The following is a 12,076-nucleotide window of genomic DNA, read 5'->3' on the forward strand; positions in this document are numbered from 1 at the left end:
AGGAGAGAGATTTTTTTCAGAAAGCAGAGATGCAATATCCTAGGGTGTTTCAGAACAGGAAACATTTCAGGAAAATAAAATTAATGACGTGCTAACCAAATAAATAGATAAAATAGCACCTTTGGCTATGCTAAATGAGAATTCACAAATTATTTGTACAATTCAGCTCCAGGAATCCCTCAGAATGAACTCTACTCTGCTTGAATGTGGGGGTGGACAATACAGGAAAAAAAATGGTTCCAAATCAGATACCATCTTGGTATCTTCTGAAGCATTATTAAAAAAAATGACAATGCCAATTGTAACAAAGCTTGTACCTCATGGCTTCTGACAAAACCAGGTTATAATTTTCTTAATTAGTTTTAACAAGCAGAGTGAAGACCTATGTGTAAGAAAAAAAAAAAAGAAAAAAAAAAAGGAAGCTGTTTTACAAAGGAAGCTGAAGGAGGGGAGCTTTTCAAGGCAGTCTGCTGAAAGAACAGAAATGTTTAAGGATCAAAACAATTGAGGTCTGTCTCTCATGTCAGTTAGTAGGGGTTTTAGTAGGGTTATTCTACAGACTTATGCTTACAGGCTCTAAACCTACTATTAAACCACGTACCAACCAGGCAAACTCTTATGCAGCACAGGAACAAGTGTGAGCAGGGAGCCACAGATGTCAAACCTGGAGTGACTAAATCAGAGGGTCTCCCACCAAGACACAGAGTATCTGCTCAGCAAGGGAAGCTTTCCCTTTATGACCTCCCTCCCACCACAGCAGCCCCAGGTGTCTCCTGCTGCCTCCCAGCAGTGCTGCACTCGGCCAGCCCAGCACGAGCTCTTGTGCCAGCCTGCAAGAGGGGACAAGAGCATGTACCCTTGTTTAAGGAAGGGGGAATATTCAGCATTGCTGCAGCCTTTAAGGGGCTCCAAGTGCCTCTACAGCCATACCCTAAGCAACACCGAGATATCTTTGTTTTAAATACTATTCATGACATGTAGACTGCACCAACAGTCTACAAAATCAATATTCTAACTGCAATTTTCTTCCACAACAAAGCTGCATCAAAATTTTCAAGTATTTGTCCCACAAATTCACAGGTAAAGAACTTCCATAGCAAATAAAGAGTAAAAAATTTTGGCATGTATTTGCAAAAGTGTTTCAGAATGCCAAACTTGACCTGTGTGTGGCCAGACACTGAGATTTTGCTTCAGCCCAAGAATTTATTAACACTTACGTGAAAATATTCTGTCTTAACAAAATACACATTGGTAGCATTTGAATACATATTTACAGATTTATTTGAACTTTTCCTAACTGCAATTCTACAACTGAGCAACATATCCGTAAGTGTTTCATAAACTTTCAAACACTTACATATTTATACATATAGTTTTTGCATATATATATATATAAAAATATTTTTGAGACTCAAGGACTGAGAATAGTCAAAAGGACATTATTGCTACATTTCCGTATTTACAAAAACAATGCATAAACCCATTCAAAACACCAAGCCATTGCAAAATAAGTTTCAAACCCCCCCAAATTATAAAAATATAAATTTCAAGAACGAAAAAACCCAAACCTCTTTCAGCTAAGTGTCTGTAAAGTACCGAGACATCTATAACAACTAGTTTGTCTACAGTTGCTCCGAAAGCCAACACGTTACAAGAGAGCTTTTATAGCATTAAACTGAAAATGCTCAACAACTAGTAGGCATAAGAGTGCATCCAAACAAATGGCTAGCTTTGGAAAGGTGCAACAGCCTAAGTAAGTTCAGTGCAAATGGCTAATTTTTTATTTAACTCTGAAAGACATACTCCTGTAACAATAAACCAAATGCACAGTCATAGAAAGAGCGCAGTATTCAATGTAACCCAAAATATACTACCAGTGTGTATATTTACAATTACCTTGTATTTGGGCAGTTAGTTACACATCTGAATGTAAACTCAACCAAAATCCTGGTAAAGTAAAAGTTACAGAGTGCTTAAGTGCATTGTAAATAAATAGGTACTCAGGTAGTACTCTGAGAAATGCTTCTCTCAATGCCTTTACTTATTTCTAGGGATCAGAAACAAAGGAAGAAAAGAACCAGCAGTGTTCCTGGTAAGAAGAAATGGGGTTAGAAAACACTTTTAAGCACAGCCCTGGGCTCAAAAGATGCTGACCCTAAAGCTTCATGTCTGTCAAAGAAGACTGAAAGGATTCTTTTATGCAATTTATAAATTTGGCACTTCCCAGTTAGACTCTTCTTCATTATCATCTCTGGACTATCACAGAAACAACTTGGGGTGGAGGAAAATAGCCCTTTCCTGTTAGCACTATCCAAGACTGCCTGTGGGAAAGATTCACCTGGGTAGGACAAGATAAAGAAAGGGCCCCCAGGAGAGCACTCCTTGCCTCTGCTCTCACTTAGATAAGATGACTCGTTAAACGGCCTCTTCTCCAGACACACAGTTTACTGGAAGCAGCCTTCCTCCTCTTTTTTGACCACTTTGACAGGGCCCACCTATCTTTGGTGAACACCTTTAGATGTAGCTATTAGCAAAACAAATGTCAAAGTCTTTGGGCACCCAAGGCAGGGGGGGACAGGAGCAGTTCAGGCTCCATGGTGGAGTGAGACCCAGCAATGGGCAGCTTCATCCTGGCAGGGAATGCACCGGTGGGAAGTAGTGCATATATCCATAGAAACCGTGCAACTGGTCAGCAAGAGTGACAGCCCAGGCGGGAAATAAAAATTAAAATCCATGCTCTTTCTCCCTTCTCTTCTGGTTTAAACCCCAGAGCTCCCAGGAGGATTTCCAGTTGCACAGAACAACTTTGGAAGGGTCTTGGTTCCTTCACCTCTTTTTCCCAGGTATATACACCACCCTCACTGGCCTCCAACCTATGATACCCGCCTGGGAAAGCTTCTCAGGCTTGGCTGGATGTGGAAAGGGTTTACAAAACTATTAACTTAATATTTGTTTATTTCTTAAATTCAGAAAAACAAGATTAACTAGAAAATGACTGTATGCATTCCAGGCACAGATCCAGAGAAGAATCACTGCAGATTTGGTTTGATCTATAGTCATCTAATTCCACACCCTGGCTTAGGATTTCTTTTGTTGGTTGTTTTTTTTTCCTTCACATCTGGCTCTCTACTGCAAATACACACAATATAGCGAAATATATACAGCTTCAATTAACACTGCAATGAGGCCTGTAACCGTGCTCAGCAGATTAGGTTTATGTGTAACAGTGCATGGTAAAGGACAGTATTACAACAATGTTTCAGCTACACAGTGGTAGTAGTGAGTAAAAGAAAGAGAAATTATTGAAGTTGTCCCTCTCTCAGCCCCTGCACAATACAAACAGCTAACACATCTGATCTCTTCTTCCTTCACATGCCACTCAAATATCTTCGCGTACCAGGAGAGGCTGAGTAGATGAAGCACTGCTGCCCACCGAGTTAATCCTCACTGAGTGATCTGGAGCATTTCCTTGACTGGAAGGTGGGGTTGAGAAGTTGGCATAAACCTGCAGAAGCCAAAGACTGGTGTCAGTACCCTGCAGACTGCTCCCTTCACACATTCTTGGAGAGCATTCCTTTCTTAGCTTTTTCCCACTGTGTACTACACACTACTGTGGAAGGGTTCCAGCTCAGGAGCTTCTTTGCAAATCAAAACAGTTTCAAAAGGTCTTGGGCTGAACTGCTATTTTAAAGAATCAAGAAACTCAATCTCAATTACTAAAAACATTGTAACTTCCAATTGCATGCCAAATTTCAGCTGAGCTCAAAAAATAAAATAGCTCAGGTTATTACAAAGCTCCCCAGAAACCTCACTAATACTTCTTCCTTAAGATTCTTGCTTTTGTTTTAGTAATGCCTGCACCTGCCAAAAATATGCTACAGGATGCAATCGAACACCAGCAGCTTTCAGTTTCCTCTTTTTCCAAATTGTCAGGAAGCCATGTACTCTCTGCCCAAGGCATCCAGAAGGTAAAAGGAAGCTTTATTTTTAAACCAGGTTTTAAACGTACTTTTGTAAACCCTAGTAACACACAAAGTTGTGGAGAGAGAAAATCCAAGTTTAGGATGTGCCTCCAGTTCTTTTTTGGACTGTTTTGTCCAATTGCCTGCTCAGAATAAGCTTTCACCACGGAGTGACTGAAAGAGCAGCAAATACAATTTGTCACAACATACCTCCAAGGTTATTTAAATGGTATTAGAGGAAGCAAGTGAGAAGATACAGAAGAGCACACTAAAGGCTCCACCCCTTCATCCAATAGCTTCCTAATAAAAAAGTAACTATACTTTATTTCTGAGATGTTTCCCAGATTAGCAGAAGTTTTCATAGTTTAGGATAAGATGAATATATGCAGTACCATTGCACTTGGTAACATCAAAATTGTTGTGACAGGTCTATTGTGAGTGAGAAACATCAATAAGGCAAAGAATCTTCTCCAGCTAGTGAATTTTGGGTATGGGCTTAGATAGCTACTGTCTAATGGAATAGCCCAAACTTCATTCCTACTACCTGGACTGATGCTGCAAAGCTACATAAATAATACTAGAAATGAAGTGCCTGGGCTCTTTGCTTCTCACAGCTCCAGTATAACCTCTTGCTTGAAACTACTTAATCCATAACTTACCCGGGGGGCATTATCTGAAAGCTGCTGCTCTATCATCTGTACAATTTGTTTAAATGTGGGTCTCTGTAAAGGATCAGCATCCCAGCAACTCTTCATTATGTCATACCTGTAAAGATACCACAACTAAGTACTGCTCATGAAGAAATCCTTAGAGCTCTTATCTCTCCTGCATTATTATTTAAAACAAAAGTGTCCTATCTTCTTTAAATGACTAGAAGAACAGGAATGGTGCTGCTAACACCTCTGTTTGGGACAACAGAGAACTCAATACTAGTGGGAGGCTTTGGACACCGTTTTCTTTGACAGCTTGTTAAATGCCAATCCATTTACAAAATAGTGAGTTAGGAATGTCTCATAAAGAAGATCAGTAGCCAGTCCTCTTGCTGTCAGGAAGTACAGCACAAATGCAAATGCTGTACAGTCTGGTGATACATCTCACTGACTTCTTTATCTGAAGTAAAAATGTTTAATTATGTTCTGTGATCTGTCAATAATTTATTGACAGAGAGCAGGTGCCATGACAGAGTGATCAGATGGCACAAGGCATGAGCGTATTTCATTGCTTGTAAAAACACAGGCATGTATTCTGCTAGTTAGAGTACATGAATTATTTAAAACACGACAAGAACTTTAAAAAATGACAACAGGGCAGTGCAATGAGCCTTGGTACAAGAATAGAAGCTTCCCTTCCTTCACGTCTTTACTGATGTTTGGATGATTAGAGGTGCTGGTTGCTCACTTACATTTCAGGTGGTGCACACTCAGGGCTGAACATCCTGTATCCCTCTTTGATCATTTTATAGAACTTGGAGTCCACAGGTATCCCTGGATAGGGGCTGCTTCCTGTTGAGAGAGCAGGTGAGCAACATGATTTCTGCATCTACAGTAAACCCCAATATGAAACAGAAATGAAGAAGAGATCTTGAAGGAGCTTACCTAAGGAAAAGAGCTCCCAAAGCAATATCCCGTAAGACCAGACATCACTCTCAAAGGTGTAGACGCAATTGAAAATACTTTCAGGTGCCATCCACTTCACAGGAAGACGAGCCTTTCCAGGGAAGAGGGAATAAATTAAGACAATGGACATAAGAATTGACAAGCTAAAATATTTTTTCTGGTTTTGATGTGCATCAAATACTTTTAAAATCAAGAAGTACAAGTATCCAACCAAAAATGAAAACTTTCAGCATTTTAGACTCTCCAAGTGCTGCATCACTAGTGATCCATCTTTCTGTGGGTCTACCAAGCTAATACAGTTCCTTGCACTCTGATTTTCTGGATGCTGTTTGATTCTTTCTGTCTAGTTAATAAAGGATATCAGGATGTCAGAAGAAAATAATGTAAGTAAGCATGGTTCCTTAAGCACGTAAGCTTTGGTGGACTGGCTGGCACAGGCACACAAATGAGATTCACATAGTCAAGATGCTTCAAGGCTTTAATCTACAGTCAATACACCTGCATTAGCTCCTCAGTCTATCAGCAGAAAAATTTAAATTCAAATAAAAATAATAACTATTTATATATATATATATAGGGCAGAAGTGTTGATCTGCTGGAGGGCAGGAAAGCTCTGCAGAGGTATCTGGACAAACTGGACTGATGAGCCAAGCCAATTGTATGAGGTTCAACAAGGCCAAGTGATGGATCCTGCACAGGGGTCACATCAACCCCCTGCAGTGCAACAGGCAGGGAGAAGAGTGGCTGGAAAACTCTCCAGCAGAAAAGGACCTGGGAATGTTGGTGACAGCAGCTGAACATGAGCCAGCTGTGCCAGGTGGCCAAAAAGGTCAAAGACATCCTGGCCTGTATGAGCAATAGTGTGGCCAGCAGGACCAGGGCAGTGATTGTCCCCCTGTGCTTGGCACTGGTGAGGCTGCACCTCAGATCCTGTGTCCAGCTCTGGGCCTCTCAGTACAACACTGACATTCAGGTGCTGGAGTGTTTCCAGAGAAGGGCAATGAAGGTAGTGAAGAGTCTGGAACATAAAGCCCAACAGGGAGCAGCTGAGGGGAGCTGGGGTTGTCTATCCTGAAGAAAAGGAGGCTGGCGGGGACCTTAGTGCTCTCAGCAACCACCCAAAAGGAGGCTGTAGCAACGTGGGGATCTGTCTCTTCTCCCAGGACCACAGAAAATGGCCCTGAATTGTGCCAGGGGAGGTTTGGACTGGATATTAGGAAAAATTCTTCACCAAAAGGGTTGTCAAGCATTGGAACAGGCTGCCTGGGGAAGTGATGGCATCACCATCCCTGGACATATTTAAAAGACATGGAGATGTGGGGCTTAGAGACATGGTTTAGTGGACTTGGTAGTGCTGGGTTAGCGACTGGAGGGAATGATCTCAATGTCTTTACCACCTAAACAATTCTATGATTCTGTGATTTTGCATAAATTTGTATGGGAATAGACACATCCCTCGTGAATGCTAACTGGAGCAGAAGAAAGGACACAGAAAGCCTTTGCATTTGTTTCCACCTTCCTCTCCCTGGTTTGCCCTTTCCTTGTCTGACTGTAGTAGCAGGTCAGGCCTCTGTCCTAAACATCTGTCATGCTTTGGAAGAAACCAGACCTCTTTCTTTCAATGATCAGAGGGCTTGAACACATCTCATATGAAAAAAGTTTGAGAAAGCTGGGGTTTTTCAGTCAGGAGAAGAGAAGGTTCCAGGGAGACCTCATTGTGGCCTTTCAATATGTAAAGAGGACTTATAAGAACGATGGAAAGGGACCTTTTACTGGGGCCTGTGATGACTGAACAAGGAGCAGAGGTTTTAAACAGAAAGGGCATGGATTAAAATTAAAAATAAGGAAAAAAAAATTATGATGAGGATGGTGAGACACTGTAACAGGTAGCCCAGAGAGGTGGTGGATACTTCATCTGGGCAACATTTCCAACACTGGAGATGTTCAAGGTCAGGATGAATGGCACTCTAAGCACCCTGATCTAGTGAAAGATGTCCTTGCCCATGGCAGAGAGGTTGGACTAGATGATCTTAGAAGGTTCCTTCCCACCCAAACCATTCTATGATTCTGTGATTCTATGAACTCAGGAAACTTAAAGGACAGCCCAGAAAAAACTCAACTGCACATTTCCCTCCTAAGCTGCTGGTCTGAACTTCCTACTCCCAGAAGCCTTTATGATCAAGCAGCTCTTGACCTGCCCGTGTGCCTGGAAGTAGCTTGGTTACACTAAATGCTACTCAGTATTCTGTCACAGCAGCCATTCATGAATTATTTCTGCTCCTATTGCTCCCTAACCTCAACTTCTAAGCAATCAGTTGCTGGTAGTGACATTGTTTTGAAGAAAACCAATAAACCTGTCAGTCCCACAGCCTAAAATAAGGATGCTGTAGGTAGCTGAGACATCAAGGCCTGCTGGGTGACAGCACAGCAGCAGAGATATGTCAGATACTTGAGGTACTATGGATTGACTGAAGTTAACTGAGTGGCAAACCCCTCTGGTGAGAAATGCTCAGGTGTGGGATTTTCTGTCTTTATCAGCTTGCCAAAGCCAGGACAGGTAAGCTTTAGTTCATGTGTTGTCAAGTCCCCAAGTGATGACCAGGCCCTGATCATTAAGATCATGGAGCCCTCAGCTGAACTGGGGACGAGGGCTGCCTTGCTGAACATGGATCTTCTCCTTTGAAAAACAGTGCAAGTGAAAGCATATGTACTCTGAAGGCAGCCAACTGGCTGCACCTATCTGACACAGGCTTAAAACACTAAGCCAGGCAGCATAAAATCAGTTTGAGATGCAAAAAACCTATACTTCATACACACTTCTCCAGTTTAACCACAGACAAGCTCAATTTTATTTTGTAGGAGGGCTCTTTTTACCACACTGGCACTTCAAAGGGGACTGCAAATGCTGCCAAGGTGATCGGCATCACTTCAAAGCGCCTTTGTACCCCTCCAGAGGTTTAATAGGTACCCGTGAGATTTGTGCTCTTCTTCATGGGAAGTTTTAACTTTGCTCACCAAAATATATTGTCTTGTTCCAACGCTATTACAGGGTTTGAACTATAGCTGCAAGCTAAAGCTGTGTTTGTTACACATACAAGGTTAGGATTTCTACATGGAATCAGAGAAAACCAAGGTGGTTTTGCCTCCCATTGATGCTCTAATCAGTAAATTCACACTTTGGAATTCAGTTTTCATTGTCTGGAGTGATCCCTTACAGAAAAGGATAAGCTGCAAACCCCTGATTATTCAGATATTTTTAAGATAAACTATTTCAATAATGGACAAATAGTGCAATGCCCAGGGAAAAAGTTCCCAAATAATTCCAAAATTTAGGACCAGGATACCGGAGCATTTCCATGACAAAACTAGCAATTACTTACAGAGCAGTAACTTTGAGTACATTCAGGTATAATAAGAAGACTGGACATTATATTGGTGAAGCAAAAACACCTCTTCCACTACCATACATTCAAATATGAGCACATATTTTCCAGTGTAACAAACATATACCAAGGATTTTGTCAGCACACACATCTGTGTCAGAAGTCTCCCCTCCTAGCCAACACGGATATATACCAGAAATGGAAAATCCAGATTTCCATCTAACAAAAAAACCCTTTTCTTTGCATGTTAAGACAACAGGAACTCCCTTAACTTAAAACAAATATAAAAAGTATCATGCATACTTACATTTCCTTTGACCACATAATTTGAGTCATTCCTTATATCTCTTGCCAGGCCAAAGTCACAGATTTTTGTAATTCGACCATGAGTTAGAAGAATATTTCTTGCAGCCAGATCCCTGTGAATGCACTAAATAATAGACAAACAAAACTAATTGATAAAACTAATTGATAAACAAAACTATTATGATAAACATAACTAATTGATAACTGATAACTATTGTTTGGTTACATGTTTATTTAGCTATGTAACTTGCTGTATTATGCATTTTAAGGCAAGCTGTAAATCACAATTAAGCCATGTGCTAATAAGCTTACTCAGATGATTAAACATTCTGACATAGATAGTATCTTCACAATAATTACATCCATCCACATTATTAAGGTTGTCTATGCATTTATTTTAGAAAAGACCAATCGCAGTCATTGAATTTTGCAGTGTTTCACTTTGCAGCTAAAATTTAATGCACTTTTTTCTGATCTTTTTTATCAAAATCGTCACTGGCTTGTTTCCTAATACAGGACAAACAGAGGTGGTTTGTTTCCAAAATAAGCCCAATATTCTATTAAATAACTATTGTTGTTTCTAGAAAAGTGCTGAAAATCTGAAAATAGGGGAAATTATGGTAACAACTTGAAAGCACACAAATGCAGAAACTGAATCCCACTACAGAAATACTCCTCTGGAAAAGCTGAATTATTAAGTACCTAGGAGAACTTAAGCAGACTTACATATTTTAAAATACTGGAAATTCCCACATGCCAGTATCTTTCAACAGACAGTCATGCATTCAGTGACCTAGCCACTTTATATTCCAGTTTTTACTTGAGCAGTCAGCATGTGTCGGGAACTGCAGTTCCAGAAGGGTGCCTGAGCTCCCCAGCAGCTGTGTTTCTTTGTATAAAACTGTGGAGGCCATGTGTGTTTGTTAGAGAATGAAGGTGATTCTCTAAAAAAGTGACTTCTTTTTTCATCTGGAGAGTATTAAGCTTCAGCTTTACTGATAGTATTTAGCACGCAGGCCACAGCTGTCTAAAAAATAACTGAAGATAGTTCAATTTTTCTTTTTTCCTTGAAATACAAAACTTTTGGCATTTCTAACCAAAAAATATCAAAATATCATGAGTTACAAAAATCAAGGTCAGAAAGTAACTGCAAATTGCACAAGTAACTTAATCTCTGTCCCTTCGGCATGCTTACACAAGGAACTATTTTTAATAGTTCCACTGTTTTGGTGGGCTCTCATTCACCTCCTTATACAACGCATTCTGCACTTTGCATATGTAAAGCTGTCATACAGCACTGAAGCAGTAAGGCAAAGCGATGGCCAAGAGTCAGTATGACTCTGCCTTGTCCCTCCAGAACCAGTGCAGTTCGCAATGAATAGAGACTTTGTCCAAGGGATGAAGCTCTGTCTTGTGATTAAGGCACCGTGTGCTTAAGGCAGTTACCCTCCCAGAACAAGCTCCTGACCCCATTCCTGCGCAGCCTTGACACACAAGCAAGCTGCGGAAGAGCAGCTGGGCACTCTGCGTGCTGGTCTTCACGGACCCTCCTGCCTCAAAGATGAGGCAATCTGAGGCACCTTATCCATCAGCCCACTCTGCATTAACTAATTTACATGCTGGAGCTAAAAGAATGTAAGTATACAACAACTAAAGAGGACCAGTAACATATTAGTGCACTGCAATTTAATTCTGTGATGCAGATGTTAACTTGGCACTGCCAAAGCAATACTGTGCATTACTTTCCATCCTCAGGGTGAGATGATGTTATATTCTTTACTGCCTTTGCTATTCAGTGCCACGGTGTCTGTAAAAATGGAAAGACTATAAAGAAAAAGTCACCAGGAATAATACATAGTGGATCTGTGGGCTACTCTTTAGGAAAACAGAAGAAATACAGAATATGTGTGCTAAGCACTGGATGTCCTCAACAGCGAAGGATGCAGGAGCATGGTGAACCTGTGCATCGTCTGTAATATGATATGTTTGCATATCAGGCCTGTTTTGAATGTGTTGATAGATGAAAAATAAACTAAAGGAAGTTCATGGTTTGGTTTGGAAGAAAGAACAGTGGGACAAAAAAAAACAAGTGCAAAAGCAAGTTTTAATGTGCACTTTCCTCACAGCAGAGTTCGAGACATATTTCCCAATAGTAACACAGGAGTCCAGGCCTGCCTTCCTTTCCTTAAATTGCCTAAGTTTGCTTTTGCACTTTATTAAATAAGGTACACTTGTAGTAGCTACACTAGTCATAATGTTTACATGTTAAATGGCATTTTTGAAATAAAATGTAAGAATAACCATAGGAAGATACTAATTATGCTGTGCTTAAGACTTCTTTATAAATCCCTTTCTGTTATGCAACACCTCTCCTACAAAACGCAGAGGAATGTCTATTATGCTCAGTGTAATCAATGAATATTCTTTGTGGGTCTCTCAGCTGATTTTATCTTTCCAGAAAACTAAAAATCAAGATATTTCCTGTGAATTAAGCCCTGCTTACAAAAAAAAGCACACATCGTGGTGTCTCCCCTATTTAAGGCAGTATTTTCTACATGAGAGAAGTAGCAAGTGCAGCATTGCTTAAAATTCATGCAAATAAATACCTTTGCTCTGATTCTACTAGCCTGAACAGCAGATACACAACAGCACTGCTTCACACTGACTTCTGTTTTATGGTATATAAAACATCACTTTTGGCCAATAAGCACAGTATACAACTCCAACTCTAGGTAAAGCTTCAGGTGTGAGAGGGAGCCTATCAGTTCACAGTGCTTGTTGAAAAGAACATAGAAATATTCAGCATTTA

General features: G+C 40.5%; 1 protein-coding gene across 1 annotated transcript in view; it reads right to left on the reverse strand.

The window, feature by feature from the left end:
* Positions 1–1,257: 1,257 nt before the first annotated feature.
* Positions 1,258–12,076, reverse strand: part of KIT (KIT proto-oncogene, receptor tyrosine kinase) — a 30,557-nt gene continuing 19,738 nt past the window's right edge. Inside the window, exons 14-18 of the mRNA XM_042053444.1 lie at positions 9,269–9,391; positions 5,558–5,669; positions 5,365–5,464; positions 4,622–4,727; positions 1,258–3,505 (exon numbers count right to left, since the gene is read on the reverse strand). Of these exons, the coding sequence (XP_041909378.1) occupies positions 3,380–3,505; positions 4,622–4,727; positions 5,365–5,464; positions 5,558–5,669; positions 9,269–9,391 (567 nt within the window). The 3' untranslated portion in view covers positions 1,258–3,379. The remainder of the gene's footprint in view (positions 3,506–4,621; positions 4,728–5,364; positions 5,465–5,557; positions 5,670–9,268; positions 9,392–12,076) is intronic.

Source organism: Corvus kubaryi, unplaced genomic scaffold, assembly GCF_017639235.1.
Source record: "Corvus kubaryi isolate FWS band 111438036 unplaced genomic scaffold, C.kubaryi_AGA036_p1.0 split1-131, whole genome shotgun sequence".
NCBI classification, from domain to species: Eukaryota; Metazoa; Chordata; class Aves; order Passeriformes; family Corvidae; genus Corvus; species Corvus kubaryi.